This window comes from Anolis carolinensis, unplaced genomic scaffold, assembly GCF_035594765.1.
Source record: "Anolis carolinensis isolate JA03-04 unplaced genomic scaffold, rAnoCar3.1.pri scaffold_12, whole genome shotgun sequence".
NCBI classification, from domain to species: Eukaryota; Metazoa; Chordata; class Lepidosauria; order Squamata; family Dactyloidae; genus Anolis; species Anolis carolinensis.
In genome coordinates this window covers 14,928,462-14,953,940 of record NW_026943823.1, presented here as the reverse complement: position 1 = coordinate 14,953,940, position 25,479 = coordinate 14,928,462, and the positions used below count along the sequence as shown (strand labels likewise).

The following is a 25,479-nucleotide window of genomic DNA, read 5'->3' as shown; positions in this document are numbered from 1 at the left end:
TACAACAAAAAGAAAAGAAAAATAAAGTCCTAATTAGAGGGAGAGGAATAATGGTTTTTATCCAATTGCTGCCAGTTAGAAGGCTAAGTTCTGCCCACTTGGTCTCCTAGCAACCCACTCAGCCCAGGGGACAGGCAGAGTTAGGCCTCACTTAGGCCTCTTCCACACTGCCTATAAAATACAGATTATCTATTTTAACTGGATTATATGGCAGTGTAGACTCAAGGCTATATACACAGCTATATAACCCATTTATAATAGACTTAATGTCAGGGGAAAACCTTTACCCTTTACCTTAACTACCACCAATTCCTCAATACTTTATTTCCCATACCACCATACTTCGCCACAGCAACGTGTGACCGGGCACAGCTAGTTTATTATATACTATACAGTAGTTGTCATCACAAACCAGCATGACCAGACAAACTGTGAATCCTATCAATAATTTCTTGTTACTACCATTATTTACATGTACAACTGGTATGTACATTTACCAATTCTGCATGCTCTGGTGTTCTGTTTGGCAGGCGCCGGGCGTGCTTCCAAACAAAAACTTTGCTAGGTCTTACTTTTGGGGGAGGCCTTATATTTAGCAATTCAACAAAACCTCTACTAGGTCTTATTTTCTGGGGATGTCTTATTTTCGGGGAAACAGGGTACCTACATTTCTGCGGGAGGTTTTGTGGCATATTTATGGTCATTTTAGGACAGGTTTCAAAAAGATCCAAGATAACTTTTGGGATGTTTTGGTTTCTGAGAAATCCAGGTCATGTTTGAGTTGCTCAACTCTCCCCTTGGCCTAAATGTGAGCCTAGAAGGAGAATATTCCAATATCTGGATGTCCAACTTCACTGGCAGTGTGTTTATGGCCACAAAGAAAGAGCAAATCACAAAGAAAAGAATAACTTTAGCAGCAGTCGCTTCATCCCCGGCCTGCAGCCTTATAACATGGCATTGGGAATATATCCAAAGTCACAACCCCCAATCTCCCTCGGACCAGAAGCAAAGCTTGCCTTGGAGTCCTTGGCGTAGTAGAGAGTCCGTCCGCGCAGCTTGAAGTATCTCCGCTTCCACCTCTGGAAGGAGCTTGTCTGCTTCAACAGGAGACCTTCCTTCACACTTTTCTGCAGAGAAGTCCAGGGAGGAAAGCATTAGATTCCTTGGTATCTGCTTTCATATCTGGTTCCTGTGCATTCCTCAAAACTCAAGTAGGCTTAGTTTCCTCTGCCAATGTGTCAAGTATAGGATAGGACCAAACAGAGGTCTTATCACTTTTGGACCCTACGGTGGAATATATATCCTATCTTTTCCTAAGTGAGAGTGGCATAATTCTTAATTAATTTGGGTATTTTCAAGTTTGAAATAATTGAAAAGATGTGTTTTTAATGTAAAGTTAGATAAAACTGCTTTCACAAACTTTATGTAAGTAGAAATTGGGTTGGAAATAATGGAAAATGTAACATGTAATTACTGAATAAGTAAGGAGCTGTGGTGGCGCAATAAGCTAAACCTTTGTGAACTGCTGACCTGAAGGTTGCTGGTTCGAATCTGAGAGACGCGGTGAACTTCCATCAGCCAGCATTAGCTTGCGAGGACATGAGATAAGCCTCACAGCAGGATGGTAACACATCCGGCGTCTCCTGGGCACCGTCTCTGTAGACGGCCGATTCTCTCACACCAGAAGCGACTTGCAGTATGTTCTCAAGTCACTTCTGACATGATTAAAAAACCTGAATAAGTGGTGAATTATTGGAAGGAAGAGAGAAATCTCATTGTTTTGTAAAATCAATGCACAGACTGGGAATCTGGAAAGAACCGTTCCCCACTGGGTCTTTTGGAGGTTTCTCATTCATAAAGTTGTCATAAATTGAAGGTGGCTTTATGATATACCAGGGGGCCCCTGGTGGCACAGTGTGTTAAAGCGCTGAGTTGCTGAACTTGCGGACCAAAAGGTCCCAGGTTCAAATCCCAGGAGCGGAATGAGCGCCCGCTGTTAGCCCCAGCTCCTGCAAACCTAGCAATTCGAAAACATGCAAATGTGAGTAGATAAATAGGTACCACTCTGGCGGGAAGGTACCGGCGCTCCATGCAGTCATGCCGGCCACATGACTTGGAGATGTCTATGGACAACGCCGGCTCTTCGGCTTAGAAATGGAGATGAGCATCAACCCCCAGAGTCGGTTACGACTGGACTTAACATCAGGTGAAACCTTTATCTTTACCTTTACCTTTATGATATACAGCTACACCAACAACTGCAACAACAACTGAAGATCTTGTGACTGAAATAGTTTTAAAACCTTACTGAGAGATTTATCCAATGAAAGCTTAGGTCAGAGTAGGGGAATTGACTAGAAAGGAAGGATGGATGGATGGATGGATGGATGGATGGATGGATGGATAGATGGATGGATGGAAGGAAGGAAGGAAGGAAATCTTGGTTTGAAAAGGAGTGTAAACACTTCCAAGGATGATGAATCAGAGGAGGAACTGGAATTGTAAAAGGAGAAAAAGGGCGTAAGGGGGGGCAATTGGGACCCTTCACACTCAAGACATACACAAAGCCCCCCCACTCTGTTGTCCTTTACCTGAAACCTATAAAAGATTACCTGCATTATTGTATATTCTACCATGACGGCCTTGGACCCTTTCGCATCCCACAGCACTGGCTTTGTCTTCACCCTTCTTGATGCTGAGCAGCAGAACTGCTAAGGGCTTCCAAAACACCAAAAGGTCACCCCAAATCTGTGCCCCATAACTTAGCCTCTCCCAGCCCACCAACTGCAAAAGGCACTCAGGGCCACCTTAACACCGAGCAGGACTTTGGCCTCTAGACCTGGGGAAGGAGAACAAAGGTGGATTTCCTTTATGTGGAAGCAACCACGAGGGCAGGGGAAATTGCACCTTGGGCAGCAATAACCAGTCAAACCTGATCAGCCATAAGGTGGAAGGAAGTCGGACAGACAAACTTGGTGAGCTTTAGGAGGGAAAAGAGAACCATGTGGCTCCTAACAGGTAGCCTTTAGCCCCTGAGAGAGGGGACTCTGCCCCACTCTCTACATGAAGACCTAAACCAACTTTGGATTAAAGCTGAGCCCCTTTTGTGACACCAAACCTCTTCAGAGTATTTTACATAACTCTTGCTCCTGCCTTCAAAAACTCATCTCATCTGCAAGACAGAGATCACTCTCCTGGCCGACCTCCCCCCTCCCCACACACTGATATTCATATATAACCCCTTCTCTTTCAGTAAGATAATATAATCAAGAACCTGCAACTTTTTGGCAAGTCAATCCTTTGAGAGTCTCTTCAGAAGCAAGCCCTGCTGACCTCAATAGAATCACTTCCGTCTAAACCTTCCCACCATCATGTTCTCTGATTTTGTTCAAATATTAGCGCTAGCACCAGTCAGGTGTTAAACCAAGTTTCCCAAAATTTGAGGTCTCTAACTGCAATAGTTGCTAATCTAGAACCCCTTATCTGAAAAGCAGTCAGTTAGCATGAGCATGACATTTAACAAAATGCCATTTTTGGGGTCCAATACAATGGAAACTAAATGTATAAGAATGGCTAGTAAATTTGGAGTCTAGATCAGCAACTATTGCAGTTAGAGACCTCACATTTTGGGAAACTTAGTTTAACACCTGACTGGCACTACAACTAAAATTTGAACAACATTGGAGAACATGATGGTGGGAGCTTTTTAAATTTTAGACCACTTGGCATGGAATGACTCTATATAGAAAATTGCATGCTAGGAATCTGCTGCAAAAGTCGAGCAGGGAAGCAACTTCTTAATGCCTTCCTCAGATATTGAAAAGGCTAGTTTTGGACTGCAAAGCTCCACGAAACATGCGCACTAGGCCTAGTTTTCTGGGGGATTATGGCAGCTATAATCCATAAGGTGTACAGTAGAGTCTCCCTTATCCAACATAAACGGGCCGGCAGAACGTTGGATAAGCAAATATGTTGGATTTCTTTTTCGTGTCAGGAGCAACTTGAGTCGCTTCTGGAGTGAGAGAATTGGCTGTCTGCAAGGATATTGCCCAGGGGACACCCAGATGTTTTGATGTTTTTACCATCCTTGAGGGAGGCTTCTCTCATGTCCCCGCATGGAGCTGGAGCTGATAGAGGGAGCTCACCCACGCTCTCCCCAGGTGGGTTTCGAACCTGGAAGCTTTCAGGTCAGCAACCCAACCTTCAAGTCACGAGGCTTTAGTCCACTACACCATCGGGGGCTCCAATATGTTGGATAATAAGGAGAGATTAAGGAGAAGCCTATTAAACACCAAATTAGGTTATGATTTTACAAATTAAGCACCAAAGCATCATGTTATAAAACAAATTTGGCAGAAAAAGTAGTTCAATATGCAGTAATGCTACGTAGTACAGTAGAGTCTCACTTATCCAACATAAACTGGCCAGCAGATCGTTGGATAAGTGAATACGTTGGATAATGAGAGATTAAGGAAAAGCCTATTAAACATCAAATTAGGTTATGATTTTACAAATTATGCACCAAAACATCATGTTACACAACAAATTTGACAGAAAAAGTAGTTCAATATGCAGTAATGCTATGTAGTAATTACTGTATTTACGAATTTAGCACCAAAATATCACGATGTATTGAAAACATTGACTACAAAAATGTGTTGGATAATCCAGAATGTTGGATAAGCAAGTGTTGGATAAGTGAGACTCTACTGTAATTACTGTATTTATGAATTTAGCACCAAAATATCACGATGTATTGAAAACATTGACTACATAAATGCGTTGGATAATCCAGAACACTGAATAAACAAATGTTGGATAAGTGAGACTACTATATTAATGAACAGAATCCTAGAGCTGAAAAAGACCCAAAAGGTCATCCAGCCCAATTATAGAGGAACACACAATCAAAACACTCCCGGCAGATGGCCATCTAGCCTCTGCTTAAAAACCTCCAAAGAAGGAAGGAAACTCCACTTGGTGCCCAGGTAGCACCATATTGCACTGCCAAATAGCTCTTGCCGTCAGGAAGTTCTTCCTAATGTCTTTGTGCGATTATATCTGCTGAAATTTTCAGGACGCAGTACAAATGAAACTTGCGAAATTAGGCATGTTTCCATTGAGAAACCATCCCATTCTCCGACTCACGCCTCTCTCTCTGAGGAGACATACATACATGCAATGTGTCGTGCTAGGCCTGGCACCTGTTGTTCACCTGGGAGTGATTGCCTTCGTCCTCCTGCGCCCCATAAGAACACGGATCCCCCTTTGTGGCCGAGAGACACCACTGTACCCCTTCTGCCCCGGGGCCAAGAACTTTGGTCCCGGCCTCCTTCCTCGCCTTTGCTCAGCTCACGAAAGGGAGTGTTTGCAAAGGATTACGGCTTGTTTGCCCAACACGAGCTGCTCCTTGAACTCCCTGCCATCCCGCAAATAGCTGATTGCTATTTAAATAAGATGCAAATCGTAATTGGAGCCGTCTCCATCAATGAAGCGAGGACGTTGATGGCATCAAATACTGCATGACAACAGATGTGCTGCCGATTGGATCCTGCCTTTTGGAAAAGAGACTCCTGGATGGAGGTCGCAGGAAAGTGGGGTAAAGGTAAAGGTAAAGGTCTCCCCTGATGTTAAGTCCAGTCGTGACCAACTCTGGGGGTTGGTGCTCATCTCCATTTCTAAGCCGAAGAGCTGGCATTGTCCGTAGACACCTCCAAGGTCATGTGGCCGGCATGACTGCATGGAGTGCCGTTACCTTCCCGCAGGAGCGATACCTATTGATCTACTCACATTGACATGTTTTCGAACTGCTAGGTTGGCAGAAGCTGGAGCTAACAGCAGGCGCTCACTCTACTCCCAGGATTTGAACTTGTGACTTTTCGGTCTGCAAGTTCAGCAGCTCAGTGCTTTAACACACTTTGCCACCGGGGCTCCTTAGGTGGGGTCAAACTGCGTTAAAATTACAGTGTACACTGTAGATGGGGGAGCCCCCAGATGGCGTAGTGGACTAAGTGACTTGAAGGTTGGGTTGCTGACCTGAAAGCTGCCAGGTTCGAATCCCACCTGGGGAGAGCGTGGGTGAGCTCCCTCTATCAGCTCCAGCTCCATGCGGGGACATGAGAGAAGCCTCCCACAAGGATGGTAAAAACATCAAAACATCCGGGCGTCCCCTGGGCAATGTCCTTGCAGACGGCCAATTCTCTCACTCCAGAAGCAACTCCGGTTGCTCCTGGCACGAAAAAAAAAACTGTAGATGGGTGGACTCTCTTTCGTTAATCTGAGACTGGAGCGGCATTTTTCAAGGCTGCTTTAGTTATGTTTTCCTGCATGGCAGGGCTCTTGTGGTGGTTATACTGTTATAATTATTATTACACAACCCCTGCTCAGAGCTTAGGGGGCATGTCGTATATGTTTCCTCATCTGAGCTCTGCAGAGCAAAGGCTGCTTTGCCAATGCCTTTGGAGGGCAGCTGTGCTCCTTTCCAGTGTGACTCAGGCAACGTGGCCACAATTTCCATTTCTGCTCTACAACTTCTGCTCCCTCCTGCCCTCGACCCCATTGCAAAACCCAGTGGTGCTCCAGAGAGATTCCTTTTCTGCAGCAACAGGTCCTACGCATTGCTACTGCCTTCAGATGTGGTTGGACTGCAGGCTCCGTCATCCCTTGCCAGTGTCTCTGTGGCTTACGGCTATTGGGGTTGCCCAGCCCCAAGTGGGGGGCTCTCCCTCACTGCACATTTTGCACAGAGGCTGGGAAGCCACTTCCTTCAAGGTTTGAGAGGAGGACTCGGACTCTGGCTCTGACTCTATGGCTCGGTCAAAGAGCAGCAAGAGGTTGAGCCCATGAAGGAGGCCCTCCCCTTGCAGATCCCTGGCCGATTCATTTGCAACCGTTTCCGGCCAAAAGGAAGAAGAGGGGTTGGAGGGGTGTGTGATCTTATCATTGGGCGGAAAGAGCTAAAAATAACCCCTGGGGCTGGTTGAGAGGGAAGGAAGTGGGTTCAGAGATTTGGGGCTGGGAGGGACCCTGCTCTGGTTTCAGAGAGCGTCAACATCCGAGGCTGCCATGCCCGTTTGGAAGGCAACCGGTCCACACAACCCTTTCCCCTTGTCTTGCACCGCTTCTCCCATTATGCCTTTGACAGAGTCCCACAACATTGTCTTCACTCGTTGGCCAATCAGCATCCCATCATCCCCTGTCAAATGATGGGAGTTAAAGTCCAAATCTGCATGTGGCAGATTAGGGATTGCTACTTTGCAAGCATTATGGAGACTTGATCACACAAGGGCCCCGTCATCCTCACCCAACATGATAGGAGTTGCAGTCCAACATATTTAGGCTGTGCGTGCCACATGGGGGAGTTTGTAACAAAGCCACATTCGTCAACTTCCCTCTTCCCTTCTCTCCCACTTTGCTCTATTGTTTGTCCCATTTATTTACAACTAGCTTGAGTAGTTGTCCGGGTTATTTGAAAAGGGCATTGTTTATTTTTTGATGTTAGGTAATATGTTACACTATTTCTTAGGGAAATAGTGTGAAGCCTCCGATGGCCTAGGGGATAAAAGCCTTGTGACTTGAAGGTTGGGTTGCTGACCTGAAGGCTGCCAGGTTCGAGTCCCACCCGGGGAGAGCGCGGATGAGCTCCCTCTATCAGCTCCAGCTCCATGCGGGGACATGAGAGAAGCCTCCCACAAGGATGGTAAAAACATCAAACCATCCGGGCGTCCCCTGGGCAACGTCCTTGCAGACGGCCAATTCTCTCACTCCAGAAGCAACTCCGGTTGCTCCTGACACACAAAAAGGGAAAAACTCAGTCTTTCCTGTTGTTTTTAATGAATGTTCCCATTAGAAAATGCATAAGGATGTGGGTGAACTACAATTCCCAAAAATCTTGGGTCAATCCTCCCCAAAGTCTGCCAGAAATCACAGTTGGCCATTTTGGGTTTGTGTGCCAAATTTGGTCCGGATCCATCATCTGTTGGGTTCAGTGTCTTCTGAATACACATGAACTATAACTTCCTGATGCCAATTTCAATCACCCCCAATCCCAACAGTATTCACAGTTGGCCATGTTGGGTCTGTGTGCCAAGTTAGTTCCACATCCATCGTTGGTGGAGTTCAAAGTGCTCTTAGATTGCAGGTGAACTATACTTCCCAGTACCTACAACTTTATAAATCACTAGCTGTGCCCAGCCACGCGTTGCTGTGGCGAAGTATGAGGCCCCTTCTTCACAGCTGGATAAAATGCACACTGAAGTGGATTATATGGCAGTGTGGAGTCAAGATAATCCAGTTCAAAGCAGATAATATAAGATTCTAAATGGGTTATATAGCTGTGTGGAAGGGCCTTGAGTCTACACTGCCATATAATCCAGTTCAAATCAGATAATCTGTATTTTATAGGCAGTGTGGAAGAGGCCTAAGTGAGGCCTAACTCTGAGTGGGTTGCTAGGAGACCAAGTGGGCAGAACTTAGCCTTCTAACTGGCAGCAATTGGATAAAAACAATTATTCCTCTCCCTCTAATTAGGACTTTATTTTTCTTTTCTTTTTGTTGTATGAACGTAGAGGCATGGATGAGGGGTTGTGCTGCCAAGTTTAGTGTTTCTGGGATGTGTAGTTTGGTTGTTTTGTCCTAGGCCGAAATTTCATTACCCTTTTATATATATAGATGGTGAATTCTTCCCAAACCTTTCTCTCTAGTATGTTGAGTTGCTGTGTGCCAGAGAAAAGAATAGGAAAGGGTGAAGGGAGAGGCAGTGGGTGGGGTCATGCAAATTCCACACCAATGGAGAGAGGAAGGAACACTGGGATGTGGCGCTCACTGTAACCTGCAATGTCAGTGGACGGAGGACTTTGGTGGCTCCTCAGCACTGTGGGTTAAAGTTCTTTGTGGAGGTCAGAGGCTGTCTGTGTAAGCGGACACCCCTGCCACATACACACATACACACTTTCACTTTTATTATGTGTATAGATAGATTGTAAGTTTCCAGGGGCACAGACCTATATCTCTGTCCAATGGAGGCGAGTCCTTTCCTGGAATCCAGAGCAGGACTAAACTGAAGGCACACAGAAGGGAGATGTCAACATCATCATTATTAAAAATAATTACTGTATTCCAGTTTCAATATCCTGCCTGGACCCAAGGACCAGCTCAAACAACTGAAAATGGAAAGCAGGAGGTGGGAGGGGAAAATCAATCTAAAAACCTATTAACCTATATAACAATTCTAAGTATGGTATGTTTTAAATGTTAAATTGATGGATAAATTGTACAAAACCCAAAGGCTTTAAGGAAAAGCTGTGTCTGAAAGGAGGCCAATGCGGGTGCCAATGAGGCAACAAGGGAGGACCTCAGTTTCTGGATCCCATTGAGAGAGACCTCCTTTTTCATAGAGGCTCACTGCATGAAAAGCCACCAAGGAGGGCCCTTGCAGTCTCTTCCCATTCCATGGGTCTATGGATTTTTTCTTCTTCTTCGTGTCAGGAGCAACCTGAGTCTATGGCTGATTCTGCAACTTCCCCTTGATGCATCTGGAATGAGAGACTGGGCAGAACTGGGGGCACCAGTCAACACCAGTTGCCTTTCTACCCATTCCCTGGTGCCAGGGCAGATGGAGGGTGCCTTTTCCCTCCCCAACTTTCCTCAGAAACTGAACTTCCAGGCCTGCTTCCTAGGATACGGTTGGGAATCCTCCTGTAAACATTCTGGGCAGAAGGCCAGGGAAAAAGTCAATCCAGACATGGATGGAAGCCTTTGAAATATATATTATTCAATAACTCATATAGGGTTTGGGTGTAAATGGCAATGCCTTTGTGGAGGGCACTTCAACACATCTCTATGGATGCAGCATATGAACCATCTACATCAAGTATTTCCAACTCTGGTTTTCTGGCATTTCAGGCAATTTCTGAAGCGAAAACATTTTTATAGGAACATGGAAGCAGCCCTGATCATTAGCTGGTTTGCAAAGGGAGCCTTCCTTAGTCCTAATGGGAGATGCGAAGGATTTGTTTCATCTCCTTCCCCCGTCCTGCTTCCAACTCCCATGCGCTCAGTGAGCATCAAGCCAGCTTTCTGATTAATTCACTGCTGGCGGTTCTCTGTTGCAAACGCCTTCCAAGCCCTCCGCTTCCCAAGCTGTTCATCTCCTTGAAGTCTACAAAAACTGTTCGCTTTTGGGGAGGAGGGAAGGGGATTATGGATTTGGACAAAAAAATAAATCTATGGAGAGGGAAGGAGAGGGAGAAACGGGGCACATTTCGGTTCTTTGGCGGTAACATCGGGAGCTCTGCTGGGCAGCCTGGACCCATTTGGAATGGGATATGTGTGGTGTCTCTTGAAGCTATACCTGTGTGCCATTATGTGTGAATTGCCCTTCTGTTTTCTTTTAAGAACCTCTAGAGAAAGATACTGAAATATTTCTTGGGTTAATATAGAGAACATAGGTAAGGTAAAGGTTTCCCCTGACATTAAGTCCAGTCGTGACCGACTCTGGGGGGTTGGTGCTCATCTCCATTTCTAAGGCCTTACATGGTCCAGGGCCGATGTACCTGAGGGACCGCCTCACCCCCTACAAACCCCAGAGATCCCTCCGTTCTGAGGACCAAGACCTGCTGGAAGACCCCAGTTTTAAGACCTTGCATCTAACAGCAACTAGACGCAGAGCCTTTTCAGTAGTGGCGCCATCTCTGTGGAACACCTTGCCACCTGAAGTTCGTGCCTTGCGGGACTTGTTGGCCTTCCGCAGGGCATGTAAGACACACCTGTTTCGACAGGCTTTTGAGTTCTGTTGCTGATGTTTTAAAAGGTGCTTTCAGGATGTTTTAAAGATTTTTTTAAAAAAAGATGTTTTTAAAATGTTTTTTAAATTGTTGATTTTAGCCGGTTCTTGTAAGCCACTCCGAGTCCTAGGGGAGTGGCGGCATATAAGTTTGAAAAATAAATAAATAAATAAATAAATAAATAAAAATAAATAAAATAAGCCGAAGAGCCGGCATTGTCCATAGACACCTCCAAGGTCATGTGGCTGGCATGACTGCATGGAGCGCTGTTACCTTCCCACTGGAGCGGTACCTATTGATCTACTCATATTGGCATGTTTTTGAACTGCTAGGTTGGCAGGAGCTGGGGCTAACAGCGGGCGCTCATTCCGCTCCCGGGATTTGAACCTGGGACCTTTTGGTCTGCAAGTTCAGCAGCTCAGCACTTTAACACACTGTGCCACCGGGGGACCCATAGAGAACATAGCATTTAGGGAAAACATACTGAAACTCAGCCTCTCTTGAACCATATAACATTAAACTTGTTGGCCAATGATTGCCAGCCCAAGCCATCCGCATCTCTACAATGCTCTGCCAGAGCCACTTCCGCACCAAACGCCAGTCTCTGTAAACACATCCCAAACTTGTGAACTGAAGCCCCAAACAGCAGCATCAGATTTGGGAAAGGGGGCTCATCTGGGCCAGGAAAAAGAGATGTCCTGAGAGTCAGGCCAGAAGAGCCACCTGCAACTACCCTCCTGCAGAGATGGCATCCGTTTGCCATCCCCAGGCCCTTATTAATCATGACATCTGCTGGGAAAACAAGAAGTCTCCCTCCAATGGAGCTCCAGCAGCAACCCACAGCTCAGAATGAGTAAAGCGCAAGATGGAGCCTCTCTTTTCCAAATGGCATGGCTCCTGGCTCCCTCCCACCCAACCTGTCACTTTCCCCTTCATCACAAGGCACAAAATATGTTGTTGCTGTTCCGTGACTGGCATCCGGTGGGCACAGTATCCCCACGGACCCCGCCAGAGAGTAGGGGGGCATTGAGAAACTGCCAAAAACAGTCTCCACACCTCCATCCTGAGGGAGGGGATAGCATTCCTGGGAGGCTGATGAAGCATTTGCATTGGTATTCTAAGTGCGGGAAAAGACATTCCATCGAAACATTAGGAAGAACTTCCTGGCAGTAAGAGCTCTTCAGCAGTGGAATACGGGGTCCAGTGGGGTCTTTTTCTCTGGAGGTTTTAAAGCAGAGGCTGGATGGCCATCTGCCAGGAGGGCTCAGATTGTGTCTTCCTTTATGGATAAAAGGGGTTGGGCTGGAGGGCTCTTGGAAGTCCCTCCCAAGTCCATGATTCTATAGCAGGCATGGGCAAACTTTGGCCCTCCAGGTGTTTTGGACTTCAACTCCCACAATTCCTAACAGTTGGTAGACTATTACGAATTATGGGAATTGAAGTCCAAAACACTTGGAGGGCCAAAGTTTGCCCATGCCTGTTCTATAGGCATATATATGAACCATCCTTTGTCCTGACAGGTTCCAGGACAGAATATAAGAAGCTACACTATTCATTATTATCATCATCAAAACTAGTTGTGCAAAATTGGATTCATAATGATAAAAAAGGCAGTTCGAGATAAAACGGACTGGCCACTCAAGTTAACTATTCCTCCCTCCCTCAAGGTCAAAAAAATTTGAGGAGATATTCTCATTATTTTGAACTCAGAAGTGTCTGACTGCAAATTCATTAAATGTTTTTAAAGTAAACACAATGGTTCCATCTCTAGTTTGCAGCCTGGAAGTACTCATCCAAAGGCCTTGTGTGGGTTATTATTCTGGCTTTTCCTTTTTAATAATTTTTACTTGGAAAGGAAAAAAAGGGAAAGTACAGAATGGGGGACGATGCCTGGCTTGACAGCAGTACGTGTGAAAAAGATCTTGGAGTCCTCGTGAACAACAAGTTAAACATGAGCCAGCAATGTGATGTGGCTGCTTAAAAAGCCAACAGGATTCTGGCCTGCATCAACAGGGGAATAGCATCTAGATCCAGGGAAGTCATGCTACCTCTCTATTCTGCCTTGGTCAGACCACACCTGGAATACTGTGTCCAATTCTGGGCACCACAATTGAAGGGAGATGTTGACAAGCTGGAAAGCGTCCAGAGGAGGGAAACTAAAATGATCAAGAGTCTGGAGAACAAGCCCTATGAGGAGCGGCTTAAAGAGCTGGGCATGTTTAGCCTGCAGAAGAGAAGGCTGAGAGGAGACATGATAGCCATGTACAAATACGTGAAGGGAAGTCATAGGAAGGAGGGAGCAAGCTTGTTTTCTGCTGCCCTGCAGACTAGGACGCAATGGAACAATGGCTTCAAACTACAGGAAAGGAGATTCCACCTGAACATCAGGAAGAACTTCCTCACTGTGAGAGCTGTTCAGCAGTGGAACTCTCTTCCTCGGACTGTGGTGGAGGCTCCTTCTTTGGAGGCTTTTAAGCAGAGGCTGGATGGCCATCTGTGCTTTGAATGAGATTTTCCTTCTTCTTGGCAAAATGGGGTTGGACTGGATGGCCCATGAGGTCTCTTCCAACTCTACGATTCTATGAGGTAGAAGATGCAAAGGAGAATGCATGAAGGAGGGAGACAAATGTGGAGCCCTGTCAAATTCTGCAAAGAAGTCTCCCAACCCATGAGCTGCCCCTAATCCCAAATGGTTCTACATGAGAAAAAGTAGCTTCATATCGATGGAAGCTCATGCAAAAGTAAAAACCGGACATTCTTAAGGGTCTGCCACATCCCTCCCCTCCTTTGCCCTGAAACTGCCATGAGCCAGAGGGGACTGACGTGGCACCCATAGCCTTCCGCATCAATCGGGGGCCAACCAAAAGGAGCTGATTCCTGAAAGAAGCAAGAAGAGAAAGGCAGGCCAGGGAACAGGCGGTGGGCGGTTGCGCATTTGCGCCCGTCACACAGCCGCCAAGTGCCTCATAAACCATATTTATCGCCTGCCTGGCGCACTCCTTCCATCTGCATAATGAACCGCTTCCCACATCCCTTTCCAGAAGCACAATAAAGCCCATGACACAGAGGAGAAGGAAGAAGAGGAGGACCTCCGTTGCTGGCTAAGCACAATGGGCTCAAGGGTGGGCAGAACTGCAGGAGCAGGAAGGGAGGAAGGAAGGAAGAAGGGCGAGGGAGCTGCCTCCAAAAATGCTGCAGGGGAGAGAAAGGGACCCTTCTGGACCAGGGATGGGCCCAAATGTCACCAAGGCAGAAATATTGCCCCAGATTAGGGCACCACAACCAGAACCAAAGCAGACTGCTCTGCTATGGGGCTCCAGTAATGTGGGCCTGTTCTGGGTTTGGAAAAGTGGCTCTACTTCCCGTGGTTGAAGCAGAGCAAGTCAGGTCCCATTCAAGAGGCAGTGAGCACACATTGGGTCTTAATCTAGGCTTTGAAGGGCCAGCTTCTCAGTCTTGGAATTTATTTATTTATTTATTTATTTACAATATTTATATTCCGGCCTTCTCACCTCGAAGGGGACTCAGGGCGGATCACATTATATACATATAGGGCAAACATTCAATGCCCATATACACATAGAACCGAGACAGAGACAGACGCAGAGGCAATTTAACCTTCTCCTGAGGGGATGTTCGATTCTGGCCACAGGGGGGAGCAGCTGCTTCATCATCCACTGTGACGACACTTCCTCATTCCAACATTGTAAATTAGTTAAATTTGCCTCCCCACTTTATAAGTGGTACCTTATTTCCTACTTGATAGATGCAACTATCTTTCAGGTTGCTAGGTCAGCAACGAGCAGGGGCTATTTTTTAAAAATTGACGGGTGCTCACCCCGCCATGGGCTGGCCTCGAATTCATGACCTCATGGTCAGAGTGATTTATTGCAGCAGGTTGCTTACCAGCCTGTGCCACAGCCCGGCCCCAATTCAACCTCATACTGTTCAAGTCTGTAGTCGTCAATGAGAAGCAGAGAGAATCAAGTAAGACTGAGGGAATTTATTCTTTCCCCCTCATTCCTGAATGCCTGTTGTTGCAGTTTGTTTTCTCTCCCTCTCCGTCCTTTCTCCTTCTATTCTAACTGATAAGAAGATGAACTTCTTCAGGATGCAAGTTCATCTTTCACTCACCTTCCTTCTCTTTGAGTTTCTCCCTCTAGTTGTGTGAATGGGAAAACGTAGTCTTTCAAGATTTTTCCTTTTGTTTGAACATAGAAGTCATGGAAGTAGAGACAAAGCTTAGACCGAATCCTATTTTATCAAGAAATGTAGTTATGTTAATAAATCTTATTGAAACTTTTAAGATTGAACTCTGCATCTCACTTCCTTAAGCTCAAGGATTCTTTACAGCCACACTATATTGCTTTCGCTTGCTGTGAGATGAATGCTCTGAGTATTCTTTTTGTACTGTTAAATAAATATACTTTGCTGTTTGGGGGGAATTTCCCTAACAAACAGGTCCAGCACCTTGGATAGCTCCTATAAAATCAGCCTGATCCTGATACGGCTTTGCTAATACGGCAGGCACCTGTGTCCATGGAAAGCCAGTGGTCTCTCCTTCTGCCTTAGCCTTATGAAAACAGATATTCCCTTTGCAACATTTGAAAACAGCTTCACAATGAGGAGGGCTGGAGGGCAGGGCTGTAGGTCATAGACCTTTGTCTCGGACCAAGGTGTACCAAAGTGGGAAAAGGCGGTCATGCGTGGCCACTTTATCCAACAAAATGCCCAAAAAAACAAAATGAAAAACAGAATTATAAACAATATAAATGAAGAAATTAAAACAAATAAAAAAATTAGAACCAAATAACAAAAAAATTAAACAAGAATTGGAAATGTTGAGAAAACCAAAAACTCATGTAGAACTGGAAGAGACAGCGAAAAAATTAAGGTTTATAAAACAGCAACAATTCCAAAATGTTAACAAACCAGGCAAATGGTTAGCCTGGAAAATCAGGAAGAAAAAACAAGCCCATACTATCACAGAAATCACTTCAGAAGGGGTAAGTTACACGACAGAACAAGGAATAATGGCTCAATTTAAAAACTTTTATAACAAACTATACTCAAAAGATCAGATTAGAAAAGAAAAGGTATCTCAATTTATTAGCAATCAAAAATTGGCAAAAAATATCAGAGAAACAAAGAGAGCTACTAAACAAGGATATAACAGAGAAGGAAATTAAAGTTGCAATAAACAAGATAGTGGCATATACAGTAGAGTCTCACTTATCCAACATAAATAGGCCGGCAGAACGTTGGATAAGCAAATATGTTGGATAATAAGGAGAGATTAAGGAGAAGCCTATTAAACATCAAATTAGGTTATGATTTTACAAATTAAGCACCAAAACATCACGTCATACAACAAATTTGACAGAAAAAGTAGTTCAATAGGCAGTAATGCTACGTAGTAATTACTGTATTTACGAACTTAGCACCAAAATATCATGATGTATTGAAAACATTGACTACAAAAATGCGTTGGATCATCCAGAACATTGGATAAGCGAGTGTTGGATAAGTGAGACTCTACTGTACAATAAAGTCTTTATGGAGGAAACAACACCATATCTCAAAAAAATCATGAACGAAATTTTAGAAAATCTTTCACCTATTTCCCTCACCCTCCTTTCCTAAAAACCCTATTGTTCTCACACTTCCACTGTAAATTTTATTTGAAACTTCAATAAAACCTATTTTAAACAAAGTGGGAAAAGGTATTACTTCTACAAAGCCAGGCATTGGTCCTGAATGCTTTGGCCTGGAAAGCCTTGGTGGAGGGAGAGTTGCAATATGAGCCTGGAATGAAATGTCGTCTCTCTCTGCCACCATCCTCCTCACTCTGCCTCCTTAATTTGGGGCATTGCTAATTGGGTCACCACTTTCCTTTGCAAAATCCTCCTCAGAGGTTCAGATTCATTAAGGGACGGAAGTGGACAGTGTGCTCCGGGGGCCTGTTCTGAGCCTGCTTTGCATTCCCCTGGCAACAGCGCAAGGAGCCAAGCAAAGTCAACCCCATCTTCTCCTCTGCACATGCGTTGTCCTCCTTGGAGGATTTTAAACAGAGGCTGGATGGCCATCTGTCAGGACTGCTTTGACTGTGCTTTTCCTGGCAGAAGGGGATGGACTAGATGGCCCATGTAGTCTTTTCCAATTCTATGACTCTATGCTCTAAAACACTATATATAGCGTTCCCTCAGTACTTCACAGTTCACTTATTGCGGATTCACTGTTTCGCAGTTTTTCAATAAATTCTAAAGGTAAAAAGGTAAAGGTTTCCCCTGACGTTAAGTCCAGTCGTGACCAACTCTGGGGGTTGGTGCTCATCTCCATTTCTAAGCCAAAGAGCCGGCATTGTCCATAGACACCTCCAGGTCATGTGGCCAGCATGACTGCATGGAGCGCCGTTACCTTTCTGCAGGAGCGGTACCTATTGATCTACTCACATTTGCATGTTTTCAAACTGCTAGGTTGGCAGGAGCTGGGGCTAACAGCGGGTGCTCATTCCGCTCCCGGGATTTGAACCTGGGACCTTTTGGTCTAAAAGTTCAGCAGCTCAGCAGGGAGGAAGGAGAAGCCAAAGGGAGAGAAAAGGAGCCCAAGCGGCAACAGGAGGAGAAGGAGGCGATTTATCAACACAAGATTGGTTGATAAAGACTTAAAATAGTGTATAACTACTAAAATAATGGTCCTGTTAGGTTCCAGGATCACTTATTGCGAGCGGACCAGGAACCTAACCTTGGTGATAAGTGAGGGAACGCTGTAACACGATTTTTCTTCCTGGACTATAAATGCCATTATTTCCTAATTGGTTCTATTATTAAAACATGCAGAAAGATTATTAAATTGCAAACACTTTTGTTTTCGCCTGAGGGACATCCTGCAGCACCTTTTGCTCTAGTTTTTTAATTAATCTCTCATAGAGTCTCAACTGATTCAACCTAGTTTTTGGCAGCCACGAAAATGAAGTTTCTGGAGTCGAACAACTACTTTCAAAATAAGGAGTGCATAAATAAACAGGAAATATCATTTTCAAAACAGGAAGAGGACATTTTTCAAATTTTGTTACATAGTGTAATGGCCAGATAGACAAAGGGAGGCCTCCCAAGGATGCGGTGATGCCCCTTAGCATCTCTAGAATCTCCCTCTGGACTTCTTTCTGGCCATAAATTACCAGGCCTTCCTTGACTGATGTATTTGATATGTATGCCGACTTATGAGAACCAGAATGAGAGGCCAGAAAGGACCCCAAATGGCCCCTTCTTGGCTTTGAGACTCGAGAAGGTACTGTATAATGTAGCCGCTGCTGCCTCCTCCTCCTCCATGGGTTCTCCCTCTGCTTCCAGAGGCGCTCTCCAGGGTCCTGGGAACTGCCAAATGCTGGAATCCCGTTCTATAGCGCAGAGAATTATTGGTTGCCCTCTTCCCTCTTTGGAATAATTCCCGCTGCCTTCAGAAAGCTCAAAATATTCTCAAGGATCCATCCCACCCCGGATATTTCTTTTTAAAAATGTTTACCATCTGGCAGACAGTACAGGGTGATAACAACAAGGACAAATAGGCTAAGATAGTTTTTATCCTAGTGCTGTGATTATGGTTTCACACTAATGTGGCATTCGCAGCTGTGCAATAGTGATCAAAATGTGGAAGGATGGGTGTTTTGTTTTTGTAATTCTACATACATAATATGTATTGGGGATGGCATTTAGAATCATAGAATGATAGAATAGTAGAGCTGGAAGAGACCTCATGGGCCATCCAGTCCAACCCCATTCTGCCAAGAAGCAGGAAATCTCATTCAAAGAACCCCCGACAGATGGCCATCCAGCCTCTGCTTAAAAGCCTCCAAAGAAGTCTGGGGCAGAGAGTTTCACTGCTGAACAGCTCTGACAGCGAGGAAGTTCTTCCTCATGTTCAGGTGGAATCTCCTTTCCTGTAGTTTGAAACCATTGTTCCGCGTCCTAGTCTGCAGGGCAGCAGAAAACAAGCTTGCTCCCTCCTCCCTATGACTTCCCCTCATGTATTTGTACATGGCTATCATGTCTCCTCTCAGCCTTCTCTTCTACAGGCTAAACATGCCCACCTCTTTAAGCTGCTCCTCATAGGGCTTGTTCTCCAGACTCTTGATCATTTTAGTTGCCTTCTCTGGACACTTTCCAGCTTGCCAACATCTCCCTTCAACTGCGGTGCCCAGAATTGGACACAGTATTCCAGGTGTCGTCTGACCAAGGCAGAATAGAGGGGAGCAGGACTTCCCTGGATCTAGACGCTCTTCCCCTATTTATGTAGGCCAAAATCCCGTTGGCTTTCTTAGCGGCTGCATCACATTGTTGGCTCATATTTAATGTTGTTGTTTGGTGTACAATGACAATAGAGTTATTCTATTCTATTTATTCTATTCTAAGTGCTCCCCTTCCCTCCTGCTTGGATGGGGTTGGCGCAGAAGGAAGAGGCTTTTGGATGGGAAGTACCACCATCTTTGGGGCATCTTTGGCACACCCTCCACATGGCTCTTCGGCACTCCTTGACCCTGGTGCCTCTAGAACTCAAGCCCCACCATGAAGCCTATGGCAGCCCCAGTGGAGTGCTGTGCCAGGCGAAAGCATCACTCCATCGCTCCCTCGCTGCTTCACCGGCTGCCAGGGACTGCAGTGGTGACTCATCCAGAGCCATGCGTGGAGGAGGGAGAGATGTGCGGCGCCAAGCCCTTGGCCCCAGGAGGGCTCCCTGGGCCCCCATCCGGCCCTGGCTTGAGGCACTCACCCTGCAGCAGGAGCCAGCCCCTTCCCCTTTCCTGGAGGACCCCCAAACATACAGGAGTCTGATGGAGGAGGAACATTCAAGTCCTGAAGCCCTTTAATCACACTTCATGCTCCCTTCTGCCCCCGGAGCAGTTTATATAACAGTAAGACCTTAGCAAAAAAGGAAAAGGCACTGTTCACTTATTTGAGCAAATCTAGGTAGGAAGACAGAGACACCTAAAGGTTCCCTGATGCCCAAAGGAATTAGACCTACAACCTCTATTTTGCTTCTCCAAAGCAAAATAGGGCTCATTTTCTTCCACCTGTCTATTGACTGGCAAAAAGGGTCTGCGTTTCTGCATTTTTTGTGATTCTCAGCCAAGTGTGGGCAAACCTGAGGCTGCAAAAATGTCTCTTTATTTATGTTTTGGAAGACTCATTAGAACTGGAAGAAAGAATGCATTTGGTGTTCAGAAGTTGGGCAAGGAGGATGCATTTTATTTCTTTCCATCAGCCCTTTGCTATATAGGTAAAGGTAAGGGTTTTCCCTGACGTTACGTCCAGTCATGTCTGACTCTGGGGGTTGGTGCTCATCTCCATCTCTAAGCCAAATAGCCGGCGTTGTCCATAGACACCTCCAAGGTCATGTGGCCGGCATGACTGCATGCAGCACCGTTACCTTCCCGCCAGAGTGGTACCTATAGATCTACTCACATGTTTTCAAACTGCTAGGCTGGCAGAAGCTGGAGCAACAGCGGGCGCTCACTCAGCTCCCGGGATTTGAACCTGGGACCTTTTGGTCCGCAAGTTCAGCAGCTCAGTGTTTTAACACACTTTGCCACCGGGGCTCCATCTTTATATAGCTGAACCAAAAAAAAAAGAACCAAAAACAAAGTTCCTGGTGTGCTTGGTGTTGAAACACCAACTACCCCGAAAACTTTGCTTTGGGGGAATCCACCTGATTATTCACAGGGTGAGGGAAAATGATTTGATTTTTCAGCTATATGTCCAATTATAGCATCAGCAGAGCTAGGTGGCTTTTATTTGGACTCTTAAAACACATGCATCCAATTGCTGGAAAATAACTCCCTGCATTCCACACTATTAGCACTGCAGGCAGGAAATGCTGAGGATTGCAATCCCACAATTCCCAATTCTGTGTGGAATGAGGTAGAAGGAGAAGAACCTTACATGTGCTTATAGAATCATAGAATCATAGAATTACTTATAGCGTCTTTCATAAGGTCTATTACTTATAGGGTCATTCATAGGGTCTATTACTTATAGGGTCATTCATAGGGTCTACTGCTTATAGGGTCATTCATGGTGTCTATCATTCATAGGGTCTATTACTTATTGAATCATTCATAGGGTTTATTATTCCTAAGGTGTATTACTTATAGGGTGTATTATTCATAGGGTCTATTACTTATAGAGTAATAGTGCTGGCTAGATCTCATGGTAGGAAAGGGCTGGACTGAATGGCCCTTGGAGTCTCTTCTATGACCTTTCCAGATGGACTAGATGGTGGTCCTTAAACAGGTATTAGAGATTATGAATATGGACAGGTTGACTTACTGGTTATCCCCAAACCAAGGATTACCAAAAAAGAAACCAACTGGGACCTACTCAAAGACTATTTAAAACAGGTAAAATTAGATCTCATCTGCTGAAGTTTAATATTTCCAAGACTAGAAGAGGACAGAGGGGACATTGTATCATTATAATGGAATACTAACTACGAAGGCTTAAGGAATAGCAAGAGCAGGATGGAAATCTGGAACTTTTTTTTCTTAATTTTTTTCTTCTTCACTATTTTGTCTTTTTATCTCTTTCTCTCATTTTTCCTACTTTTCTCTAATAAAAATATTGTTCTCCCACTTTCAATGTATACTAAATTTTCCTTATTTTCTCTTATGGTATATGAAATTCCAATAAATATATATTGAAACAGGGGCTGGATGGCCATTCACTGGGCGGGCTTTGGTTATAACTCATAATAGGAGAGCGTTGGACTGGATGGCCCTTGGGATCCCTTCTATGACCTTTCAAGGTGGACTAGATGGTGGTTCTTAAACAGGGGCTGGATGGACATCCATTGGGAGGGCTTTGGTTAGCTCATTGATGGCAGGAGGGGGCTTGACTGGGTTGGTAGGGCTTTGGTTAGAGAGGGCTGGACTGGGTGGCCCTGAGGTCCCCTTCTAGCTCTATGGACTTTCAAGATGGATGAGATAGTGGTCATTAAGGACTGAATGGCTATCTGTTGGGAAAGATTTGGGTAGATCTCCAATCATGGCAGAACGGGGCTGGACTGGATGGCCCTTGGGATCCCTTGAATGACTATTCAAGATGGACTAGATCGGGTATGGGCAAACTTACCAAGGAAAGCAACGTGAGGATGAGAGTGAAACAAATATCACTGAAAAGGGCTGCAAAGAGTGCCATGAATCTCATGGCATTTTCCTTAGAAAGGGGACCAAAAATAAAACTGCGGCTGCCAGGAGGCCTTTCTGTCAATCTTTGGCGCAGTCACATCTGGAAGGCTGTGTGCAATTGAGACAGCATCCTTTCATTCTCTCACATACAGATATGCATAAAAGATTCCTTAAAGCCGGAAGACATGAAGAAGAGTCCTGGGGTTGGAACTCCTCAGCGAAAGGCATTTGGGAGTATTTTTCTGATTAGGATAATACAATGGGGGTTTATAGAATTATGCCCATATAAAGAGGGACTGCCCCTTTAGATGTAACAGACATTGCTTTCTTACCAAGGAAAGGTGTTGCATTGCTAATCTGATCAGCAAACTTGGGAGACTGGACACAATGTATTGCCTATTAGCTTCTGGCAGGAAAATATAGGTCTCGGGTTGGCTAAGAGTGTTGCCGCAACAGCTCCTTGCCAGCTCTATGCAATTCATTGAGTTTAAGCTGAGATGGACTGAGGCAATGTTCAAGCCTCTGCCTCTCAAGGCTTTGCCAGCAAAAGTGGTGCCCACAATTGAACTGTTGCCAACAAGCCTCCGAAAGTCTGGCCAAAAGAAAAAGCAAAGCCAATGCTGCAGAATCATCGGGGCCTTTTATTACACCTGACAGTCTTCCTTGGAAAGAAGACTTACGGAGACAGAGCATTTCTTATGAGCACCTTTAAGTCTTATGAGGGACAACTGAGGGACCTGGCTACTCTCAGCTTCAAGAAGAGGATATGATACTACCCCAAAAGAGATGACGTGATGCAGACAATCTCTAAATATAGGAAGGGATGGCATGAAGGGCATGGCTTCTTCAATGACGTGACATGGGAAATTGGCACTTCTTGCCTCTCCAAGTACCAGGGATTGGCATCACCTTTGTGCCTGTTGACTACAACTGTTCCTTTCTTTCCTGGAAACTCAATGAAGCTGTAGATCCAGACCAAGTGAAAGGAAATATATACGTTTGCATGACAGATAGATAAAATATATAGCACTCACTATGAAAGAATGAGCTACTGTTATAGGTAACCTTATAGGAAAGCTCTGGATTTGAGAAATCCTGGTGGGTCCAGGCAAAGTAATTACTTAATTACTTATAGGGTCATTCATAAGGTCTATTACTTATAGGGTCATTCATAAGGTCCATCATTCATAGGGTCTACTGCTTATAGGGTCATTCATGGTGTCTATCATTCATAGGGTCTATTACTTATTGAATCATTCATAGGGTTTATTATTCCTAAGGTGTATTACTTATAGGGTGTATTATTCATAGGGTCTATTATAGAATCATTCATAGGGTTTATTATTCCTAAGGTGTATTACTTATAGGGTGTATTATTCATAGGGTCTATTACTTATAGAGTCATTCATGGTGTCTATAATTCATAGGGTCTATTACTTATAGGGTCATTCATAGGGTGTATCATTCATAGGGTCTATTGCTTATAGGATCATTCATAGGGTTTATTATTCCTAAGGTGTATTACTTATAGGGTATATTATTCATAGGGTCTATTACTTATAGAGTCATTCATGGCATCTATAATTCATAGGGTCTATTACTTATAGGGCCATTCATAGGGTGTATCGTTCATAGGGTCTATTGCTTATAGGATCATTCATAGGGTTTATTATTCCTAAGGTGTATTACTTATAGGGTATATTATTCATAGGGTCTATTACTTATAGAGTCATTCATGGCATCTATAATTCATAGGGTCTATTACTTATAGGGTCATTCATAGGGTGTATCATTCATAGGGGCTATTGCTTATAGAATCTTTCATAGGTTTATCATTCATAAGGTGTATTACTTATAGGATCATTCATAGGGTCTACTGCTTATAGGGTCATTCATAGCGTCTATCATTTATAAGGTCTATTGCTTTTAGTGTCATTCAAAGGGTCTATCCTTTTCAGCTCAGAGGGTTATGGAACCAAATTGGACATTTTAGGGGAGAGGATGTTAAAGCTGGGCTAGTGGCACAAGCAGCTCTAATGCGTGCCGTGTTCCTTCCCTTCAGAGTTAATAGGATGAGTCACTTATAGCGATTCCCACAGATTTGCACTCTTGGACCAGAATGCTAGATGGTCGACTTCTTACCAAATGAATGAATTAGCTGAGTAGCAAACATTCTGTGCATTTATCCCAGAAAACCACAAAAAGAAGGTGGGGTGGAGTGAGGGCAAAGAGCTATTGAAGGTTCCAGGACGGAAGGCTTTCTCGGGTGAGGCAGCCGCCCTTACCAACCACAACTCAACACACCGGTGTAATGGGTTTTTGCTTTGGCAGAAGGGGACTGGTAGATTTGGAGTGTATCTGCACTACAGAGTTAAAGCAGACCGGACCCACTTTCACTTCCACCCTGGGATCTGTAGTTCCTGTGCCTCTTGTGAACTCCTGCTCCAAGGGGCCCTTGAGAGGAAGGACAGGGAATTGAAATAGAGGAGGGTTGGTTTGAGTGATCTAACTCAGCACTTGGAGCACTGACCCAAACTACAAATGCCTTCGCTGCAATAGGATGGAACAATGGGAATTGAAGTGGAACCAAACCACGCTAACAGTGCAATGCAGATGCATTCAAATTCAAAATAGCTCCTTTCCCTCACTGTCTCTGTCAAGCAGGCAACAGGACCTGCATGGAATAGTTGCTTTGCACAGATATCTCAGCTTTAATCATCACAGCTCCATCCTGGGATTGGTACTTTGATGAGATCCTTGGGCATCTCTGCCCGGGATCTCTAGTCCCTTCCCAGAACTACAATTCCCAAGGTAAAAGGAGAAGAGGGAACCAGATGACAAACATCCTTTGGAGACTTGTTGTTGTCCCCAATCCTGCGCCAGGATTTTTGGCACACAGTGGCCCCACTGTATCCTACAGGGAGCTGAAGAGAGGCCACCGTTAATCCTGTCAAGCGGGAGATGGTTTGCCAGGCGACTCATTGGCTTGGCCCTGGTGCCAAGGAGTCTGGAAGCCCTGCAAGGAAACGGAGAGAGGAGAGAGGCGCATCCCCATCCCTGGCGTGTCCCCTTGGCTGGCTCTTCTGGTTGCCTTCACGGCCACCTCTTTGCTACCCTCTGCAGGGCCCACTGGTTCTTAGGGGGCACAACAAGGGCACCAGAGGGAGTAGCATTCATGCCAAGCTTGTGGTGTTGGTGCCAGTCCGTCAGGCAGAGATCCAGATGTGGCTTGTGCACCCAACACAGACTCTTCATCAGCAGCCCCCACTGTCCTCAGCCAAGGAAGGGTCGCACAAAATGCTTCTCAGCCATTTTTTTATTTGATTGATTTTCCCTTTTATTGTCTCCCAGGAAGAATCAACCCACTCTGCTCTCTCTCGCTCTTTCTCTGTTGCAGCTCTTTTTCCCTCTCCCTCCATTCTGTCCCCCACAAACCGCTCTGGTTTCTTCTCTGAGCCAGAACCAATCTCTCCCAAAAACACATAAACCCTGTGGTTTGAAACAATCCACACC

General features: G+C 45.1%; 1 protein-coding gene across 1 annotated transcript in view; it reads right to left on the bottom strand.

Annotated features, from left to right (window-relative positions):
• The window catches only part of LOC100562316 (diacylglycerol kinase delta), a 64,934-nt gene that overhangs the window by 37,118 nt on the left and 2,337 nt on the right, over window positions 1–25,479 (bottom strand). The window contains exon 2 of the mRNA XM_062963997.1: window positions 1,017–1,127. Within this exon, the coding sequence (XP_062820067.1) occupies window positions 1,017–1,127 (111 nt within the window). The remainder of the gene's footprint in view (window positions 1–1,016; window positions 1,128–25,479) is intronic.